Here is a 23,286-nt window from a genome sequence, read left to right as displayed (position 1 = left end):
ATGAAAATGTGGCAGATTTATAAAAAGTATATCAAATGTATTTGGATTTAACCGTATTGACGAAGCAGAAGTTTTCAAGATGCCACTGATGAGTAATAGTTATCAAAAGTTAATATTGATATTGACACATCCAAAAAAGCACACAAATAATAATGCTTTGTTTCATTTTAGATGAGCATCTTCAGTCTCCATCGCAGGAAGAGGAAGAGAAACCTGTTTCTGGTCAGCTGAACCCTTAAGAAATCAGTCTGAAAAAGAGAAGTAGAAAAAGAGAGCTGTTGACGCGCTCAGACGGGGTAAACCTCGGCAGAGAACGACAGAAAGAGAGGGAGGAAGTGACAGCACATGTCCTTGAGAGAGAGAGAGAGAGAAAGAAAGTGCCAGAGACCAAGGGCGTAGCCCGTACATCGATTAACAATTTTGGAACCACAACCTTACGAGGTAAGAAACTGAAGAAATGAAATAGAGCAGAAAGGAAGGGTGGGATGTTTTGTCTGACAGCTCTTGTGTGGTTAATATATGAAGAGAGGGTTCGCATGCATGGGCCTTCAGGCCTCGTCTGCACACTGTAGACACGCTCGCTTTTGGATTTATTAACTGTATTATTATTATTTAAGTAATGTAAGTGTACAATATGGTGCACCCTGCTGTTAACAAAGGTCTGGTTCATTTTTATCTACATATTTATTGTGTGCGTAAGTTTAGTAAAAAGCTAAGTTCACTGATCACATGTACAGTGCTCGGCATATATAAGTACACCCCTCACAAGCTATACAACATTATATCTGTGCATATACATTAGATTAATCAGTACTGAAGCCAAATCTGGAGCTTATCTAACGAAATGATTTAAGTTAAAAGTTTCAAATTTATATGCTATAGAACATTTTTAAATGCAATTTAAAAAAAAGAGGAAAAATCAAGAGAAGCACAAACATGGAAAACGTTGGTTGAAATTCTTTGGTTGTAATTTATTTTGCAAGAATTTTTGCAAAATTTCTGAATATGTTTGGTGACTAAAATATTATTTTTAATAAATAAATCTGTTTAGGAAATTTGAATGTTTAGTTTAAATGCGATAAAATGCCTATATTGACTGAGAAATGGATCAAAACATTGATTTTCAAAATGAGGTGCACTCAATTATGCTGAGCACTGTATAGTACACATCAGTTTCATTTTTGGTTTATTTTCTTATTAATTAATACTTTAGAAAATTTTGTACACTAAAAATGCTAACCCAAAGTTAGGTTAATACACAAACCCAATACTGGGTTCACTATTCAAATTAAATGTCACTTATATTTTTCATCTTAACTGTTGTTGTTGTTTGTACATATTTCATCACAACTCAATCTTTAGACTTCACATTTTTAATAGGAAGCTGTACAATTATATTTGTGCATATACATTAGATTAGTCATTACTGAAGCCGAATCTGGAGCTAATCTGACAAAATAACTTATGATAACGGTCCAAAAACCAGTACAGCTAAATTTATATGTTATAGAAAAATCTTAAATACAAATAAAAAATATAAAAAAAGAGGAAAATTCAAGAAAATTGAGTTGAAATTTTGTAGGTTGTAATTTGTTTTGCAACGTTTTGCTTGAATTTATTTGTATTATCTTTCAATATGTTTGGTGACTAAAATATTATTTTTAATAAATATATCTTTTTAATAAATCTGTTTTGTTTAAATGCACCAAAATACATAGCATAGATTCTCTGAGAAATGGATCAAAACATTCGTTTTCAAAATGGGGTGCACTCAATTATGCTGAGCGCTGTATAGTACACAGCAGTTTTATTTTTGGTTAATATCAATTTCTCATTAATTAATACTTAAAAACAATTATGTACAGTACACTCTCAAAATGCTAACCCAATGTTAGGTTAAGACACAAACCCAACACTGGCTTCATTATTTAAATTAAATGTCACATATATATTTTCATCTTAACTGTTGTTGTTTGTACATATTTGACCCAGCATTGGGTCTAAACAGTGTCATTTTATATAATATAAGGTTGTCTGTTTATATACAGTGCTCAGCATATATAAGCACACCCCTCACAGCTCTATATTTAAACTTCACATTTTTAATAGGAAGCTAAATAATGCTATATTTGTGCATATACATTAGATTAGTCAGTACTGAAGCTAAATCTGGAGCTAATCTGACAAAATAATTCACGATAACGGTCCAGAAACTAGTACAGCCAAATTTATGTCATAGAAAAATATTAAATACAAATTTTGAAAAAAAGGAGGATTCAAGAAAAGCAAAGAAAAATAAACGAAAATGTAGTTGAAATTTTGTAGGTTGTAATTTTTTTGTAACATTTTGCTTGAATTTATTTGTATTATCTTTCAATTTCTAAATATGTTTGGTGACTACAATATTATTTTTAATAAATATATTTGTTTAATAAATCTGTTTTCTTTAAATGCCTATATTCACTGAGAAACTGATACAAATATTCCTTTTCAAAATGGGGCGTGCTCAATTATGCTGAGCACTGTTTAGTACACAGCAGTTTTATTTTTTATTTTTGGTTTATTATGCGTTTCTCATTATTTATTACTTAAAAAAATTATGTACACTCTCAAAATGCTAACCCAATGTTAGGTTAAGACACAAACCCAACACTGGGTTCATTATCTAAACTAAATGTCACTTACATTTTTCATCCTTACTGTTGTTGTTTGTACATATTTGACCCAGCATTGGGTCTAAACAACCTATCGTTTTTTTTTTAAACAGTGTCATTTTATATAATATAAGGTTTTCTGTTTATATACAGTGCTCAGCATATATAAGCACACCCCTCACAAATCTCTCTTTTAAATTCATAGTAATAATAGGAAGCTGTACAATATTATATTTGTGCATATACATTAGGTTAGTCAGTACTGAAGCTAAATCTGGAGTTAATCTGACCAAATAACTCACGATAACAATACAAAAACCAGTACAGCCAAATTTATGTTATAAAAAATATATTAAATGCAGATTTAAAAAACGAGGAAGAATTAAGAGAAGCAAAAATAAGAAAAACTGAGTTGAAATTTTGTAGGTTGTAATTTGTTTTGCAATGTTTTGCTTGAATATATTTGTATTATCTTTAAATTTCTAAAAATGTTTGGTGACTAAAATAGTATTTTAATAAATAGATCTGTTCAATAAATCTGTTTTGTTTAAATGCACCAAAATACACAGCCTATATTCACAGAGAAATGGATCAAAACATTCATTTTCAAAATGGGGTGTACTCAATTATGTATATGCATCAAACTTATTTAAAAGAATGTGAGTGCTGGGAAAGTCAAATAAAAGAAGAAGAAACTTTTTTTTTACACAAAGTAATTTCACTAAAGCCTAAATTTAAATTAAAACTGCAAACTAAGCATCCAAAGCACATTAAATACAAACTATACAAAGGGGAAATGAGTGAGATTGTGGAAGCATGAAGTCTAATGGCATCTCTTTCTGCGAATCAGAATGGCAGCGTGGGACCTGTCCATCATGGTAGAGGAACTGGGACCACAGGCTCCTCCTCTAAAAATCAGTGTCACTTCAGATTTACACATCGGCGGAGTCATCCTCAAAGTTGTGGAAAAGTCACGTGAGTTTCTAGTGGCTGATTTGAAGAGGCTGTTAATCATACTTTCACACTACATTTCACTGAATATAATGTTAATATTATGATAAGTGTAATGTAGTGCACAAAATGTGAGAAAATAATTCAAAGGTCTTTTTTTAAGGAATAGCCCAGCCAAAATTGATCATACTATTTTCTCACCATGCTGTGTCAGTATTTTATGCATTTTTGTTTGTTTTTTTTGTCATTCTCTGCAATTTTTTTGTGACATTTGCTGACATTTATTATATTGTAAAAAACAGTTTAAATAAATATTCTTCATTCTTCAGATGAAAGATACAATTAGACCAACATTGGAAATTCTTCTTTTATATACATTTGAGGGCAGACTCATTAGCCCTTATGTGAAATTCTTTTTCAAATATCTCTCTAGCTCTGTTTAATGGAGACAAGTTTTTTTTTTCAATGCATTTTAAACTCAATAGTTTTAATATAATATCATTATTTTCCATCGGCTTAGTTTCTGATTTATTAGAGGTCACCGCAGCGAAATGAACCGCCAACTATTCCAGCATATGTTTTATGCAGCCTATCCAGCAGCAACCCAGTATTGGGAAACACCCATACACTCTCACATTCTCACACACACACACACTTATACACTACGGCCTATTTTGTTTACCCAATTCACCTGTAGCTCATGTTTTTGGCTTTGGGGGAAAACGGAGCACCCGTAGGAAACCCACGTCAACACTAAGAGAACATGCAAACTTCACACAGAAATGCCAACTGGCCAAGCTGGGACTCGAACCAGAGACCTTCTTGCTGTGAGGTGACATTGCTAACCACTGAGCCATTGTGCCACCTAATAACTAATTTTGTATGATGACAGTACAGTACATTTTACTTGTTATTTTGCAAGATACTAGCATTTAAAGTGCAATTTAAAGGCTTAACTAGGTTAACCAGGCAAGTCGAAAACAGTGGTTTGTTTTGTAGCTAATCAAAAATAGTTTCTTTAAGGGGGCTAATAATGTTGACCTGTTTATAATATTGAGTTATTTTAAAAGAAATTAGACTATTGGCCCTATCATATACCCAGCGCAATATGGTGCATGACGTGTTTTGCGCGATTTGTTGGTATTTTCAGACCAGCGCAACCCTAATTTTGCGCCACGTTGTTTAAATAGCAAATCCATATGTGCCACTTAGAGGACTCATGGGTGTGCCGGTCTATAAAGAGGGTGTATTAAGGTGTATTGTTGGCACGTTACTATTTTGCGAAACTGAAATAGACCGTGCCATTGAAAAAAAAAAAAAAAAAAAAAAAACAAGTGTAAAAAAAACACTACCTCCATGCCTTCTTCATGTCTGGGGGGGCATTTTTCAGTTTATTTATAACAATTTGCATTTTTATTATAGTGTTTATTATTAGCAGTATTATTTATTATACGCATATTTATATTTGTTTTATTAAAAACAAGCTTAAATTTGTCCACTTATCAGGTTTTAGAGACGTATGCGTCCCCATATTGGGCGTGTGAGTAGTAACTCAGTTTTTTTAGCACACTTCATTATTATTAATTTGCTGGAAATTAGTACTGAACTTAGAAATAATTTGGAAACAAATTTTTGCATTTAACAAGCTAAATTAAACATCTTCAGTGCAGTGAGTACAACACTGTTTCCTTTTCTGCGAAAGTAAAGAAGTAAAGAGTAAAAGTAGAGTAAAGAGAAAGTAAAGAGGCTGAAGGAGGCTCATTCTTTATCCTCGCGCTGCAGATGCTCTGTTTAACTGTTTTCTTACTAGTGAAGCATTCAGTTTCTCCATTCAGTTTTTCTACTTAAAAAGTCTGTCATTTAAATAGCAAATGCATCAAGGCGCAACACAAATGACTCTTAATGGGAATGGGAGATGGGACTCACATTGGTTTAATGCATGTTATGCTCAATACACAACCATAGCTCATTAAGAGAATAAGCACAACCCTGTTAGACCATGCACCGAGGACAGAGTGTATTTTTCCGTCCTTAAAACAGCAAAAGTGGATTCGGACACAGCCTTTGCTCCTAGATTGTTAAAATAGATCCCTTTATCTGTAAAAAAAAAAAATTAATAATGTGAAAATCTCCTTGCTCTGTTAAACATTACTTTGAAGATATTTAAAAATGAATAATAAATTCAAAGGAGGGCTAATCGTTTTGCATGCAACAGTATACCATGTGTCTCAAACATCCCAAATGACAGCAGTGTTTGAATTGTACTTTCTTTCCTAGAAATAAAGAAGGATTGGTCTGATCATGCTCTGTGGTGGGAACAGAAGCAGCAGTGGTTGCTCAAACCGTCCTGGACGCTGGATAAATGTGGAATTCATGCGGATGCCCGACTCTGCCTCACACCCCAGCACAAACCCCTGCGCTTACTAATGCCCAACGCCATCACCGTCTGCATGAGGGTTTGCTTCTCCAACCCTGTGTTCCGCACCGTCATGGGCATTTGCAAAGTCCTGAGTGAGTCAAGTGTTGAGACCACATGTAGCTTTGAGATCTTCTGTGTGGAAAATGTACATTGATTTATATTTTTACATAGAGTCTGCAAAGCTTTGCTTATTTTCATCATTGCATGTTATTAGATTTTATTTAAAGAGGACCTATTATGCAAAAATCTGTTTTATAAGGGGTTTAAGCACAGTTGTGTGGCAACAATTTGTGAATATAACCAGCCTCTAATGGTCAAAATTAATTAATATATATTTTTTTATAATCACACTTGATTACAAACAGGAAACAGTGTCTGCAGAAAAACTTTGATTGACATTCTCCCTTTGTACGTGTCATCAGAGGGGAAAGCCCCGCCCATCTCTCCCTCTTTTTAGCATTGGACGTTAACCTTGTCAGCCCTGTTTTTGAATCTGCCACTATGCTGACACAACAGCATTTATAGTCCCGCCCTCTTTTGAAAAGAGCACAATCTCACTTGAATTTGAAGCACCATAATAGGTCCCCTTTAAAAACATTGCAGGAAATAAGTTAAGTTTCACTGTTTTATTTAGCCCATTCAGCAGATTTGTCTGGAGTGAGTGCTTTTAGCTTAGCTTAGCAAAGACCATTGAATCAGATTAGACCATTAGCATCTCGCTCAAAAGCAGGAACTTTGCTGCAGTAGGTGCAATGATATTATGCAGATTCTAATTTGGGGTGCTTAGTGCTGGGGACTATTTTCAGATGCTGCGTAATATCAATGCCAGCCAGCTGGTACAGCAGCAAAATTTTCTAGATTATTACACCAAAATGAAGGCATGTGGGAGCAGGGTGGTCTGCAAGGGGGGAAGTTAGGGTGATTCTAAGGACTCACGCAATTTAGGGGCCCCAGGAGTTACTATTATGGGGCCCCTAATAACTCCAAGCCTTCCCCACTCAAAAATTTCGAACAAGCTAGTGCCACCTGTGAGAGTAATCGACCTTGAGAAAAGCTAATTTACATTTTCCATCAATTTTAGTACATGATGCGACTACAGAAGAGCCAAGCTTTAATTAGGAAAGTTATTGAAACTATTTGATCATTTTTGAGCGAGATGCTAATGGTCTAATCCGATTCAATGATCTATGCTAGGCTAAGCTAAAAGTGTAGATCGGCTGAATGGATACAAAAAAAGGTAAAACCCAGCTGTTTAAGGAGGGTTTTAAAATTATCTATAAAAAGATAAAGAAACAATTCACCCAAAATTAAACGTTTCCTCAACATTTACTCACACCCCACATTGCAAAATTTCTCTGGCCCAGCTCTGGCCCACACAATCAGGTTTTGCTTGGCCCACATGCTGCAGTGAATTACGGTACATGACTGGACCAAATCTGGCTTCCAAACAAGGGCCAAACACAGACCATATCTGGGCCAAGTCTCAGCCAAGTTAATAACTCATAACTGGGCCTGAACTGGGCCAGATAGGTTGGTGTGTCATGATTGCAATGAAATTGATAAACCCATGGAGTGATGCGCTTTAGGCACACTAAGGGCACGCTTTTTCTCAAAGTGACCTGATTGGTAGAATTTTTTTTCTTTACTCAAAAAGGATTTTAGTGTATTTTAAATGTGGGTCAAGACTGGCCAAACTCACATGGCCCACTTATCAAATTTTTAAATCTGGGCCAAATACTACGTTTTTCATCTGGCCCAAATCTTGTGTGCTGCCTTAAAAACGGTGCCACCTCTGCCAAACCCGGGCCATGTTTGGCCCACATGCTGTATGCCAGTGCCGGATGAATGCCTGCTATGCCAGCTTTTTGCCAAATCTAGGCCAGAATTCTTTGCTACTAGGGACTCAAGTGGTTCTAAACATATTTAAATTTTTTGTTGTTGTCGTTGAGCACAAAACTAGATAAAAAAGCAACAATTGACTTTAAGAGTAGAAACAAAAATACTATAAAAGTTATTGGCTGTTTTTTTCCCAGCATTCTTCAGTATATCTCTCTTTGTGTTTAACAGATGAAAGAAACTATTTTTTGTGTGTGTATGAACTATCCCTTTAATGATGTTATGGTTCTCTATCCTTAAGACATTCGCCACCCGGAGGAACTATCCCTACTGTGGCCAGTAGAAGAGAAGAAGAAAAAGAAAGATAAAGATGTCGGGGAAGAGGTGTATGACATCACAAGCGCACCATTACCTTCAAGTGAGAAGTTTATTAAACTAAATACAAGTTTAGTTCAGTGTGGGTTAGCTGTGGTTTGTACTAAAACATTAGATTAGTATATATAATGATTGCAATATACTGTTTAACATTTTGTAAAGGCCATGTGAAGAAATCTTTGTTCTTTTTAAAATATTTTCCAACTGATGTTTAATGGATCAAGGACATTTTCACAGTATTACCTATTGTAAATATGTTTTCTTCAGGAGAAAGTCTTATTTCTTTTAGTTTGGCTGGAAAAAAAGTTTTTAAAATTTAAAAAAGAAACGAAAATTAAGGTCAATATTATAAGCTCCCTTAAAGAGATAGCTCACCTAAAAATGAAAACTCACGCACTATTTACTTTCCCTCAAGCGGATAAGAGTTTTTTTCTTCTGTTGAACACAAAAGAAAATATTCTGAAGACAGCTGAAAACCTGTAACCATTGACTTCCATTGTAGAAAAAACAAATACTATGGAAGTCAATGGGTACAGGTTTTCAGCTTTCTTCAAAATATCTTCTTTTGTGTTCAACAGAAGTAAGAAAAGTTGTTGTTTTGTCATTTTTGGGTGAACTATCCCTTCCCTTAAAAAAATAAATATTTTTTCCCGATTTGTTTGAGAACAAGCCATTGTTGTCTATCTAATTAATTGATTCATTCATTCATTTATTCATTCATTGTTTGTACAGGCACCATCCTGAAGCTTGCCAATGGCATGCCAGCTTTCTTCGCTGAAACGCCTGAATCTGAGGCTGTGTACAAGATGTTAGCAGTCAGTCAGCCTCCTCCAGCCCCAGAGATCATTGCCAAGACATACCGGTCAACTAATATTATGGAGAAAGCACAAATTAACGGCAGGTAAGGTAACAGACTGTAGTCAGTTTAGATGTCATAATGAATTGAATACAGATGAAAATGAGACCCTGAGGGATAGGCTTTCTTGGTTTCTTTTGCTTGCACGAACAGTTATCAAATCGTGCTGCTTCTCGGTTCTTAGGTTTCCGCGCACATTAACAAACAATTTTATACTAATTCTAATTAAAAAAACATTCTAATCTTTAGAGAAGAGGCATTTTAAAAATTATTTTCAACCAGCTAAAGTGGCTAGTGGGGGTGTTTGTCTAACCCGCCACAGCTGAAATCTAGCCGCATTTGGCAGGCTGGTGAGTGTTAATGTCAAGCCCTGAATATAATATAATATAGACACATACACACACAGCTGAAGTCAAAATAAATTATTATCCCTCCTGTGTTTTTATATATATATATATATATATATATATATATATATATATATATATATATATATATATATATATATATATATATATATATATATATATATATATATATATATATATATATATATATATATATATATATATATATATATTCCCTAATGATGTTAAACAGAGCAATGAATTTTTCACAGTATTTCCTATAATATATATTTTTTTCAGCTAGAATAAAAGCCGTTTTTAATTTTTTTTAAAACCATTTTAAGGTCAATATGATTAGCCCCCTTAAGATATATATATATTTTTATTTGTCTACAGAACAAACTATTAAATAAAGAAATGTGCTTACCATACAGGGAGGCAAAAAATTCTGTCATCAATTGTATACTACATAAATGCAAACTTTTATTTTGGATGTTATTATTCATTATTAATCATTTAACAGCACTAAAAAAAATAATTATCGGAATACTTTCCAAATCCACTGGATATGCTCCAAACATGAATTTCTCACAATTTAGCTAGAAACAATATTAGTGTGATTATAGTTTACTGTAATATTTGGACCCAGTATACAGTTCATTATAGATATGCTGTCAAAATAACATGAGCACATGTTGTCATTGTAATTTATCCTCTGCTCAGGTGGTTGGATTCATCCCGCTCTCTGCTGCAGCAAGGAGTCAAAGAAAATGATAAACTCATACTGCGGTTTAAATACTACAGCTTTCATGACGTAATACCACAGGTAAGTGAGACACTTTACTGTATTATTTTTTGGCTTAGTCCATTTATTAATCCGCAGTCGCCACAGCGGAATGAACCACCAACTTATCCAGCACGTTTTTACACAGTTGATGCCCTTTCAATCGCAACCCATTACTGGGACACATCCACACACATTCATTCACTACAGAAAATTTTGCCTACCCAATTCGCCTGTACCACATGTCCTTAGACTGTAGGGGAATCCGGAGCACCCTGAGGAAACCCACGCGAACGCAGGGAGAACATGCAAACTCCACACAGAAACGCCAACTGACCCAGCCGAGGCACGAACTAGCAACCTTCTAAATTTTCATTTATTCGTTTGCTGGAAATTAGAACCGAATTTTGTTTTGAATAGATTTGAAACAAGGCAACGCAGTGGCGCAGTAGGTAGTGCTGTTGCCTCACAGCAAGAAGGTTGCTGTTCATTTCCTCCGGGTGTCCAAAGACATGTGGAACAGGTAAATTGGGTAGGCTAAGTTGTCCATAGTGTATGTATGTGTGTGAATGAGTGTGTATGCGTTTCCCAGAGATGCGCCCCAGGTTGCGGCTGAAAGGGCATCTGCTGCGGAAAACATATGCTGGATAAGCTGCCGGTTAATTCTGCTGTGGCAAAGACCTAACAATGTTACCGTATGTCCATACCGAAAGGGGGGAGAGCGTCAAAGTAGCCGGAAGTCATTCATTTTTAATGAGAGCCGGCGGCGAGGAGCAGCGTGGCGCGTCTTTGCCCTTGTGGGCGTCGATGAGAGTTGAAAGCAAGTCAACTTTATGGTAATGAGCCATAAATACAGCGTAAACTGACTATTGTTAATCCTGGACCATCATTAATTAAATACAATTTAAATTCACTATTGTTAATCCTGGACCATCATTAATTAAATACAGTGTAAATTCACTATTGTTGATCCTGGACCATCATCATTTAAATACAGTGTAAATTCACTATTGTCGATCCTGGACCATCATCATTTAAATACAGTGTAAAATCACGATTGTTGATCCTGGACCATCATCATTTAAATACAATGTAAATTCACTATTGTTGATCCTGGACCATCATCATTTAAATACAGTGTAAATTGACTATTGTTGATCCTGGACCATCATTATTTAAATACAGTTTAAATTCACTATTGTTGATCCTGGACCATCATCATTTAAATACAGTGTAAATTCACTATTGTCGATCCTGGACCATCATCATTTAAATACAGTGTAAAATCACGATTGTTGATCCTGGACCATCATCATTTAAATACAATGTAAATTCACTATTGTTGATCCTGGACCATCATCATTTAAATACAGTGTAAATTGACTATTGTTGATCCTGGACCATCATCATTTAAATACAGTGTAAATTCACTATTGTTGATCCTGGACCATCATCATTTAAATACAGTGTAAATTGACTATTGTTGATCCTGGACCATCATCAATTGAATACAATGTAAATTGACTATTGTTGATCCTGGACCATCATCATTTAAATACAGTGTAAATTCACTATTGTTGATCCTGGACCATCATTATTTAAATACAGTGTAAATTCACTATTGTTGATCCTGGACCATCATCATTTAAATACAGTGTAAATTCACTATTGTTGATCCTGGACCATCATCATTTAAATACAATGTAAATTCACTATTGTTGATCCTGGACCATCATCATTTAAATACAGTGTAAATTGACTATTGTTGATCCTGGACCATCATCAATTGAATACAATGTAAATTGACTATTGTTGATCCTGGACCATCATCATTTAAATACAGTGTAAATTCACTATTGTTGATCCTGGACCATCATTATTTAAATACAGTGTAAATTCACTATTGTTGATCCTGGACCATCATTATTTAAATACAGTTTAAATTCACTATTGTTGATCCTGGACCATCATCATTTAAATACAGTGTAAATTCACTATTGTTGATCCTGGACCATCATCATTTAAATACTATGTAAATTCATTATTGTTGATCCTGGACCATCATCATTTAAATACAGTGTAAATTCACTATTGTTGATCCTGGACCATCATCATTTAAATACTATGTAAATTCATTATTGTTAATCCTGGACCATCATCATTTAAATACAATGTAAATTCACTAATTTCATCATTTAAATAGTATGCAAATTCACTATTGTTGATCCTGGACCATCATCATTTAAATACATTGTATATTCACTATTGTTGATCCTGGACCATCATTATTTAAATACAGTGTAAATTCACTATTGTTGATCCTGGACCATCATCATTTAAATACAGTGTAAATTGACTATTGTTGATCCTGGACCATCATCAATTGAATACAATGTAAATTGACTATTGTTGATCCTGGACCATCATCATTTAAATACAGTGTAAATTTACTATTGTTGATCCTGGACCATCATTATTTAAATACAGTTTAAATTCACTATTGTTAATCCTGGACCATCATTATTTAAATACAGTGTAAATTGACTATTGTTGATCCTGGACCATCATCATTTAAATACAGTGTAAATTGACTATTGTTGATCCTGGACCATCATAAACATTTAAATACAGTGTAAATTCACTATTGTTGATCCTGGACCATCATCATTTAAATACAGTGTAAATTCACGATTGTTGATCCTGGACCATCATTTAAATACAGTGTAAATTGACTATTGTTGATCCTGGACCATCATCATTTAAATACAATGTAAATTCACTATTGTTGATCCTGGACCATCATCATTTAAATACAGTGTAAATTCACTATTGTTGATCCTGGACCATCATTATTTAAATACAGTGTAAATTCACTATTGTTGATCCTGGACCATCATCATTTAACTACAGTGTAAATTCACTATTGTTGATCCTGGACCATCATCATTTAAATACAGTGTAAATTGACTATTGTTGATCCTGGACCATCATCATTTAAATACAGTGTAAATTCACGATTGTTGATCCTGGACCATCATTTAAATACAATGTAAATTCACTATTGTTGATCCTGGACCATCATCATTTAAATACAGTGTAAATTGACTATTGTTGATCCTGGACCATCATCATTTAAATACAGTGTAAATTCACTATTGTTGATCCTGGACCATCATCATTTAAATACAGTGTAAATTCACTATTGTTGATCCTGGACCATCATTATTTAAATACAGTGTAAATTCACTATTGTTGATCCTGGACCATCATTATTTAAATACAGTGTAAATTCACTATTGTTGATCCTGGACCATCATCATTTAAATACAATGTAAATTCACTATTGTTGATCCTGGACCATCATCATTTAAATACAGTGTAAATTGACTATTGTTGATCCTGGACCATCATCAATTGAATACAATGTAAATTGACTATTGTTGATCCTGGACCATCATCATTTAAATACAATGTAAATTCACTATTGTTGATCCTGGACCATCATCATTTAAATACAGTGTAAATTCACTATTGTTGATCCTGGACCATCATCATTTAAATACAGTTTAAATTCACTATTGTTGATCCTGGACCATCATTATTTAAATACAGTTTAAATTCACTATTGTTGATCCTGGACCATCATCATTTAAATACAGTGTAAATTCACTATTGTTGATCCTGGACCATCATCATTTAAATACTATGTAAATTCATTATTGTTGATCCTGGACCATCATCATTTAAATACAGTGTAAATTCACTATTGTTGATCCTGGACCATCATCATTTAAATACAGTGTATATTCACTATTGTTGATCCTGGACCATCATCATTTAAATACAATGTAAATTCACTATTGTTGATCCTGGACCATCATCATTTAAATACTATGTAAATTCATTATTGTTAATCCTGGACCATCATCATTTAAATACAATGTAAATTCACTAATTTCATCATTTAAATAGTATGCAAATTCACTATTGTTGATCCTGGACCATCATCATTTAAATACATTGTATATTCACTATTGTTGATCCTGGACCATCATTATTTAAATACAGTGTAAATTCACTATTGTTGATCCTGGACCATCATCATTTAAATACAGTGTAAATTGACTATTGTTGATCCTGGACCATCATCAATTGAATACAATGTAAATTGACTATTGTTGATCCTGGACCATCATCATTTAAATACAGTGTAAATTTACTATTGTTGATCCTGGACCATCATTATTTAAATACAGTTTAAATTCACTATTGTTAATCCTGGACCATCATTATTTAAATACAGTGTAAATTGACTATTGTTGATCCTGGACCATCATCATTTAAATACAGTGTAAATTGACTATTGTTGATCCTGGACCATCATCATTTAAATACAGTGTAAATTTACTATTGTTGATCCTGGACCATCATTATTTAAATACAGTGTAAATTGACTATTGTTGATCCTGGACCATCATCATTTAAATACAGTGTAAATTGACTATTGTTGATCCTGGACCATCATAAACATTTAAATACAGTGTAAATTCACTATTGTTGATCCTGGACCATCATCATTTAAATACAGTGTAAATTCACGATTGTTGATCCTGGACCATCATTTAAATACAGTGTAAATTGACTATTGTTGATCCTGGACCATCATCATTTAAATACAATGTAAATTCACTATTGTTGATCCTGGACCATCATCATTTAAATACAGTGTAAATTCACTATTGTTGATCCTGGACCATCATTATTTAAATACAGTGTAAATTCACTATTGTTGATCCTGGACCATCATCATTTAAATACAGTGTAAATTCACTATTGTTGATCCTGGACCATCATCATTTAAATACAGTGTAAATTGACTATTGTTGATCCTGGACCATCATCATTTAAATACAGTGTAAATTCACGATTGTTGATCCTGGACCATCATTTAAATACAATGTAAATTCACTATTGTTGATCCTGGACCATCATCATTTAAATACAATGTAAATTCACTATTGTTGGTCCAGGACCATCATCAATTGAATACAATGTAAATTCACTATTGTTGATCCTGGACCATCATCATTTAAATACAGTGTAAATTGACTATTGTTGATCCTGGACCATCATCATTTAAATACAGTGTAAATTCACTATTGTTGATCCTGGACCATCATCATTTAAATACAGTGTAAATTCACTATTGTTGATCCTGGACCATCATTATTTAAATACAGTGTAAATTCACTATTGTTGATCCTGGACCATCATCATTTAAATACAGTGTAAATTCACTATTGTTGATCCTGGACCATCATTATTTAAATACAGTGTAAATTCACTATTGTTGATCCTGGACCATCATCATTTAAATACAGTGTAAATTGACTATTGTTGATCCTGGACCATCATCATTTAAATACAATGTAAATTGACTATTGTTGATCCTGGACCATCATCATTTAAATACAATGTAAATTCACTATTGTTGATCCTGGACCATCATCATTTAAATACAGTGTAAATTCACTATTGTTGATCCTGGACCATCATCATTTAAATACAGTGTAAATTCACTATTGTTGATCCTGGACCATCATTATTTAAATACAGTTTAAATTCACTATTGTTGATCCTGGACCATCATTTAAATACAGTGTAAATTCACTATTGTTGATCCTGGACCATCATCATTTAAATACAGTGTAAATTTACTATTGTTGATCCTGGAACATCATCATTTAAATACAATGTAAATTCACTATTGTTGATCCTGGACCATCATTATTTAAATACAGTGTAAATTCACTATTGTTGATCCTAGACCATCATCATTTAAATACAGTGTAAATTGACTATTGTTGATCCTGGACCATCATCATTTAAATACAATGTAAATTCACTATTGTTGATCCTGGACCATCATCATTTAAATACAGTGTAAATTGACTATTGTTGATCCTGGACCATCATCGTTTAAATACAGTGTAAATTGACAATTGTTGATCCTGGACCATCATCATTTAAATACAATGTAAATTCACTATTGTTGATCCTGGACCATCATCATTTAAATACAGTGTAAATTCACTATTGTTGATCCTGGACCATCATCAATTGAATACAATGTAAATTGACTATTGTTGATCCTGGACAATCATCGTTTAAATACAATGTAAATTCACTATTGTTGATCCTGGACCATCATCATTTAAATACAGTGTAAATTCACTATTGTTGATCCTGGACCATCATCATTTAAATACAGTGTAAATTCACGATTGTTGATCCTGGACAATCATCATTTAAATACAGTGTAAATTCACTATTGTTGATCCTGGACCATCATCATTTAAATACAATGTAAATTCACTATTGTTGATCCTGGACCATCATCATTTAAATACAGTGTAAATTTACTATTGTTGATCCTGGAACATCATCATTTAAATACAGTGTAAATTGACTATTGTTGATCCTGGACCATCATCATTTAAATACAATGTAAATTCACTATTGTTGATCCTGGACCATCATCATTTAAATACAGTTTAAATTCACTATTGTTGATCCTGGACCATCATCATTTAAATACAGTGTAAATTCACTATTGTTGATCCTGGACCATCATCATTTAAATACAGTGTAAATTCACTATTGTTGATCCTGGACCATCATCATTTAAATACAATGTAAATTCACTAATTTCATCATTTAAATAGTATGCAAATTCACTATTGTTGATCCTGGACCATCATCATTTAAATACAGTGTAAATTCACTATTGTTGATCCTGGACCATCATCATTTAAATACAGTGTAAATTGACTATTGTTGATCCTGGACCATCATCAATTGAATACAATGTAAATTCACTATTGTTGATCCTGGACCATCATCATTTAAATACAGTTTAAATTCACTATTGTTAATCCTGGACCATCATTATTTAAATACAGTGTAAATTGACTATTGTTGATCCTGGACCATCATCATTTAAATACAGTGTAAATTGACTATTGTTGATCCTGGACCATCATAAACATTTAAATACAGTGTAAATTCACTATTGTTGATCCTGGACCATCATCATTTAAATACAGTGTAAATTCACGATTGTTGATCCTGGACCATCATTTAAATACAATGTAAATTCACTATTGTTGATCCTGGACCATCATCATTTAAATACAGTGTAAATTCACTATTGTTGATCCTGGACCATCATCATTTAAATACAGTGTAAATTCACGATTGTTGATCCTGGACCATCATTTAAATACAATGTAAATTCACTATTGTTGATCCTGGACCATCATCATTTAAATACAGTGTAAATTCACTATTGTTGATCCTGGACCATCATCATTTAAATACAGTGTAAATTCACTATTGTTGATCCTGGACCATCATTATTTAAATACAGTGTAAATTGACTATTGTTGATCCTGGACCATCATCATTTAAATACAGTGTAAATTCACGATTGTTGATCCTGGACCATCATTTAAATACAATGTAAATTCACTATTGTTGATCCTGGACCATCATCATTTAAATACAGTGTAAATTCACTATTGTTGATCCTGGACTATCATCATTTAAATACAATGTAAATTCACTATTGTTGATCCTGGACCATCATCATTTAAATACAGTGTAAATTCACTATTGTTGATCCTGGACCATCATCATTTAAATACAGTGTAAATTCACTATTGTTGATCCTGGACCATCATCATTTAAATACAATGTAAATTCACTAATTTCATCATTTAAATAGTATGCAAATTCACTATTGTTGATCCTGGACCATCATCATTTAAATACAGTGTAAATTCACTATTGTTGATCCTGGACCATCATCATTTAAATACAGTGTAAATTGACTATTGTTGATCCTGGACCATCATCAATTGAATACAATGTAAATTCACTATTGTTGATCCTGGACCATCATCATTTAAATACAGTTTAAATTCACTATTGTTAATCCTGGACCATCATTATTTAAATACAGTGTAAATTGACTATTGTTGATCCTGGACCATCATCATTTAAATACAGTGTAAATTGACTATTGTTGATCCTGGACCATCATAAACATTTAAATACAGTGTAAATTCACTATTGTTGATCCTGGACCATCATCATTTAAATACAGTGTAAATTCACGATTGTTGATCCTGGACCATCATTTAAATACAATGTAAATTCACTATTGTTGATCCTGGACCATCATCATTTAAATACAGTGTAAATTCACTATTGTTGATCCTGGACCATCATCATTTAAATACAGTGTAAATTCACGATTGTTGATCCTGGACCATCATTTAAATACAATGTAAATTCACTATTGTTGATCCTGGACCATCATCATTTAAATACAGTGTAAATTCACTATTGTTGATCCTGGACCATCATCATTTAAATACAGTGTAAATTCACTATTGTTGATCCTGGACCATCATTATTTAAATACAGTGTAAATTCACTATTGTTGATCCTAGACCATCATCATTTAAATACAGTGTAAATTGACTATTGTTGATCCTGGACCATCATCATTTAAATACAGTGTAAATTCACTATTGTTGATCCTGGACTATCATCATTTAAATACAATGTAAATTCACTATTGTTGATCCTGGACCATCATCATTTAAATACAGTGTAAATTCACTATTGTTGATCCTGGACCATCATCATTTAAATACAGTGTAAATTCACTATTGTTGATCCTGGACCATCATCATTTAATTACAATGTAAATTCACTATTGTTGATCCTGGACCATCATCATTTAAATACAATGTAAATTCACTATTGTTGATCCTGGACCATCATCATTTAAATACAGTGTAAATTGACTATTGTTGATCCTGGACCATCATCATTTAAATACAGTGTAAATTCACGATTGTTGATCCTGGACCATCATTTAAATACAATGTAAATTCACTATTGTTGATCCTGGACCATCATCATTTAAATACAATGTAAATTCACTATTGTTGATCCTGGACCATCATCATTTAAATACAGTGTAAATTCACTATTGTTGATCCTGGACCATCATTATTTAAATACAGTGTAAATTCACTATTGTTGATCCTAGACCATCATCATTTAAATACAGTGTAAATTGACTATTGTTGATCCTGGACCATCATCATTTAAATACAGTGTAAATTCACTATTGTTGATCCTGGACTATCATCATTTAAATACAATGTAAATTCACTATTGTTGATCCTGGACCATCATCATTTAAATACAGTGTAAATTCACTATTGTTGATCCTGGACCATCATCATTTAAATACAGTGTAAATTCACTATTGTTGATCCTGGACCATCATCATTTAATTACAATGTAAATTCACTATTGTTGATCCTGGACCATCATTATTTAAATACAGTTTAAATTCACTATTGTTGATCCTAGACCATCATCATTTAAATACAGTGTAAATTGACTATTGTTGATCCTGGACCATCATCAATTGAATACAATGTAAATTGACTATTGTTGATCCTGGACCATCATCATTTAAATACAGTGTAAATTGACTATTGTTGATCCTGGACCATCATCAATTGAATACAATGTAAATTGACTATTGTTGATCCTGGACCATCATCATTTAAATACAGTGTAAATTCACTATTGTTGATCCTGGACCATCATCATTTAAATACAATGTAAATTCACTATTGTTGATCCTGGACCATCATCATTTAAATACAGTGTAAATTGACTATTGTTGATCCTGGACCATCATCAATTGAATACAATGTAAATTGACTATTGTTGATCCTGGACCATCATCATTTAAATACAATGTAAATTGACTATTGTTGATCCTGGACCATCATCGTTTAAATACAGTGTAAATTGACAATTGTTGATCCTGGACCATCATCATTTATATACAGTGTAAATTGACTATTGTTGATCCTGGACCATCATCACTTAAATACAGTGTAAATTCACTATTGTTGATCCTGGACCATCGTCATTTAAATACAGTGTAAATTCACTATTGTTGATCCTGGACCATTATTATTTAAATACAATGTAAATTCACTATTGTTGATCCTGGACCATCATCAATTGAATACAATGTAAATTGACTATTGTTGATCCTGGACCATCATCATTTAAATACAGTGTAAATTCACTATTGTTTATCCTGGACCATCATCATTTAAATACAATGTAAATTCACTATTGTTGATCCTGGACCATCATCATTTAAATACAGTGTAAATTCACTATTGTTGATCCTGGACCATCATCATTTAAATACAATGTAAATTCACTATTGTTGATCCTGGACCATCATCATTTAAATACAGTGTAAATTTACTATTGTTGATCCTGGAACATCATCATTTAAATACAGTGTAAATTGACTATTGTTGATCCTGGACCATCATCATTTAAATACAATGTAAATTCACTATTGTTGATCCTGGACCATCATCATTTAAATACAATGTAAATTCACTATTGTTGATCCTGGACCATCATCATTTAAATACAGTTTAAATTCACTATTGTTGATCCTGGACCATCATCATTTAAATACAGTGTAAATTCACTATTGTTGATCCTGGACCATCATCATTTAAATACAATGTAAATTCACTAATTTCATCATTTAAATAGTATGCAAATTCACTATTGTTGATCCTGGACCATCATCATTTAAATACAGTGTAAATTCACTATTGTTGATCCTGGACCATCATCATTTAAATACAGTGTAAATTGACTATTGTTGATCCTGGACCATCATCAATTGAATACAATGTAAATTCACTATTGTTGATCCTGGACCATCATCATTTAAATACAGTTTAAATTCACTATTGTTAATCCTGGACCATCATTATTTAAATACAGTGTAAATTGACTATTGTTGATCCTGGACCATCATCATTTAAATACAGTGTAAATTGACTATTGTTGATCCTGGACCATCATAAACATTTAAATACAGTGTAAATTCACTATTGTTGATCCTGGACCATCATCATTTAAATACAGTGTAAATTCACGATTGTTGATCCTGGACCATCATTTAAATACAATGTAAATTCACTATTGTTGATCCTGGACCATCATCATTTAAATACAGTGTAAATTCACTATTGTTGATCCTGGACCATCATCATTTAAATACAGTGTAAATTCACTATTGTTGATCCTGGACCATCATTATTTAAATACAGTGTAAATTCACTATTGTTGATCCTAGACCATCATCATTTAAATACAGTGTAAATTGACTATTGTTGATCCTGGACCATCATCATTTAAATACAGTGTAAATTCACTATTGTTGATCCTGGACTATCATCATTTAAATACAATGTAAATTCACTATTGTTGATCCTGGACCATCATCATTTAAATACAGTGTAAATTCACTATTGTTGATCCTGGACCATCATCATTTAAATACAGTGTAAATTCACTATTGTTGATCCTGGACCATCATCATTTAATTACAATGTAAATTCACTATTGTTGATCCTGGACCATCATCATTTAAATACAATGTAAATTCACTATTGTTGATCCTGGACCATCATCATTTAAATACAGTGTAAATTCACGATTGTTGATCCTGGACCATCATTTAAATACAATGTAAATTCACTATTGTTGATCCTGGACCATCATCATTTAAATACAGTGTAAATTCACTATTGTTGATCCTGGACCATCATCATTTAAATACAGTGTAAATTCACTATTGTTGATCCTGGACCATCATTATTTAAATACAGTGTAAATTCACTATTGTTGATCCTAGACCATCATCATTTAAATACAGTGTAAATTGACTATTGTTGATCCTGGACCATCATCATTTAAATACAGTGTAAATTCACTATTGTTGATCCTGGACTATCATCATTTAAATACAATGTAAATTCACTATTGTTGATCCTGGACCATCATCATTTAAATACAGTGTAAATTCACTATTGTTGATCCTGGACCATCATCATTTAAATACAGTGTAAATTCACTATTGTTGATCCTGGACCATCATCATTTAATTACAATGTAAATTCACTATTGTTGATCCTGGACCATCATTATTTAAATACAGTTTAAATTCACTATTGTTGATCCTAGACCATCATCATTTAAATACAGTGTAAATTGACTATTGTTGATCCTGGACCATCATCAATTGAATACAATGTAAAGTGACTATTGTTGATCCTGGACCATCATCATTTAAATACAGTGTAAATTGACTATTGTTGATCCTGGACCATCATCAATTGAATACAATGTAAATTGACTATTGTTGATCCTGGACCATCATCATTTAAATACAGTGTAAATTCACTATTGTTGATCCTGGACCATCATCATTTAAATACAATGTAAATTCACTATTGTTGATCCTGGACCATCATCATTTAAATACAGTGTAAATTGACTATTGTTGATCCTGGACCATCATCAATTGAATACAATGTAAATTGACTATTGTTGATCCTGGACCATCATCATTTAAATACAATGTAAATTGACTATTGTTGATCCTGGACCATCATCGTTTAAATACAGTGTAAATTGACAATTGTTGATCCTGGACCATCATCATTTATATACAGTGTAAATTGACTATTGTTGATCCTGGACCATCATCACTTAAATACAGTGTAAATTCACTATTGTTGATCCTGGACCATCGTCATTTAAATACAGTGTAAATTCACTATTGTTGATCCTGGACCATTATTATTTAAATACAATGTAAATTCACTATTGTTGATCCTGGACCATCATCAATTGAATACAATGTAAATTGACTATTGTTGATCCTGGACCATCATCATTTAAATACAGTGTAAATTCACTATTGTTTATCCTGGACCATCATCATTTAAATACAATGTAAATTCACTATTGTTGATCCTGGACCATCATCATTTAAATACAGTGTAAATTCACTATTGTTGATCCTGGACCATCATCATTTAAATACAATGTAAATTCACTATTGTTGATCCTGGACCATCATC

The 23,286-nt window shown here is 32.8% G+C and overlaps 1 protein-coding gene across 7 annotated transcripts in view; it reads left to right on the top strand.

The window, feature by feature from the left end:
- Window positions 1-308: 308 nt before the first annotated feature.
- Window positions 309-23,286, top strand: part of fermt3a (FERM domain containing kindlin 3a) — a 102,681-nt gene continuing 79,703 nt past the window's right edge. For all 7 annotated transcript variants that reach the window (XR_015492010.1, XR_015492009.1, XR_015492012.1 and 4 more), the window contains exons 1-6: window positions 309-441; window positions 3,505-3,629; window positions 5,883-6,116; window positions 8,162-8,278; window positions 8,968-9,136; window positions 10,162-10,264. Coding sequence is in view for 1 of the 7 variants with exons in the window: in XM_087254544.1 (XP_087110670.1) it covers window positions 3,506-3,629; window positions 5,883-6,116; window positions 8,162-8,278; window positions 8,968-9,136; window positions 10,162-10,264 (747 nt within the window). In the remaining 6 variants the exon portion in view is untranslated. The remainder of the gene's footprint in view (window positions 442-3,504; window positions 3,630-5,882; window positions 6,117-8,161; window positions 8,279-8,967; window positions 9,137-10,161; window positions 10,265-23,286) is intronic.

Source organism: Danio rerio, chromosome 5, assembly GCF_052040795.2.
Source record: "Danio rerio strain M-AB ecotype USA chromosome 5, GRCz13ab, whole genome shotgun sequence".
Classification (NCBI taxonomy): domain Eukaryota; kingdom Metazoa; phylum Chordata; class Actinopteri; order Cypriniformes; family Danionidae; genus Danio; species Danio rerio.
This window is presented reverse-complemented; position numbering and strand designations above follow the sequence as displayed.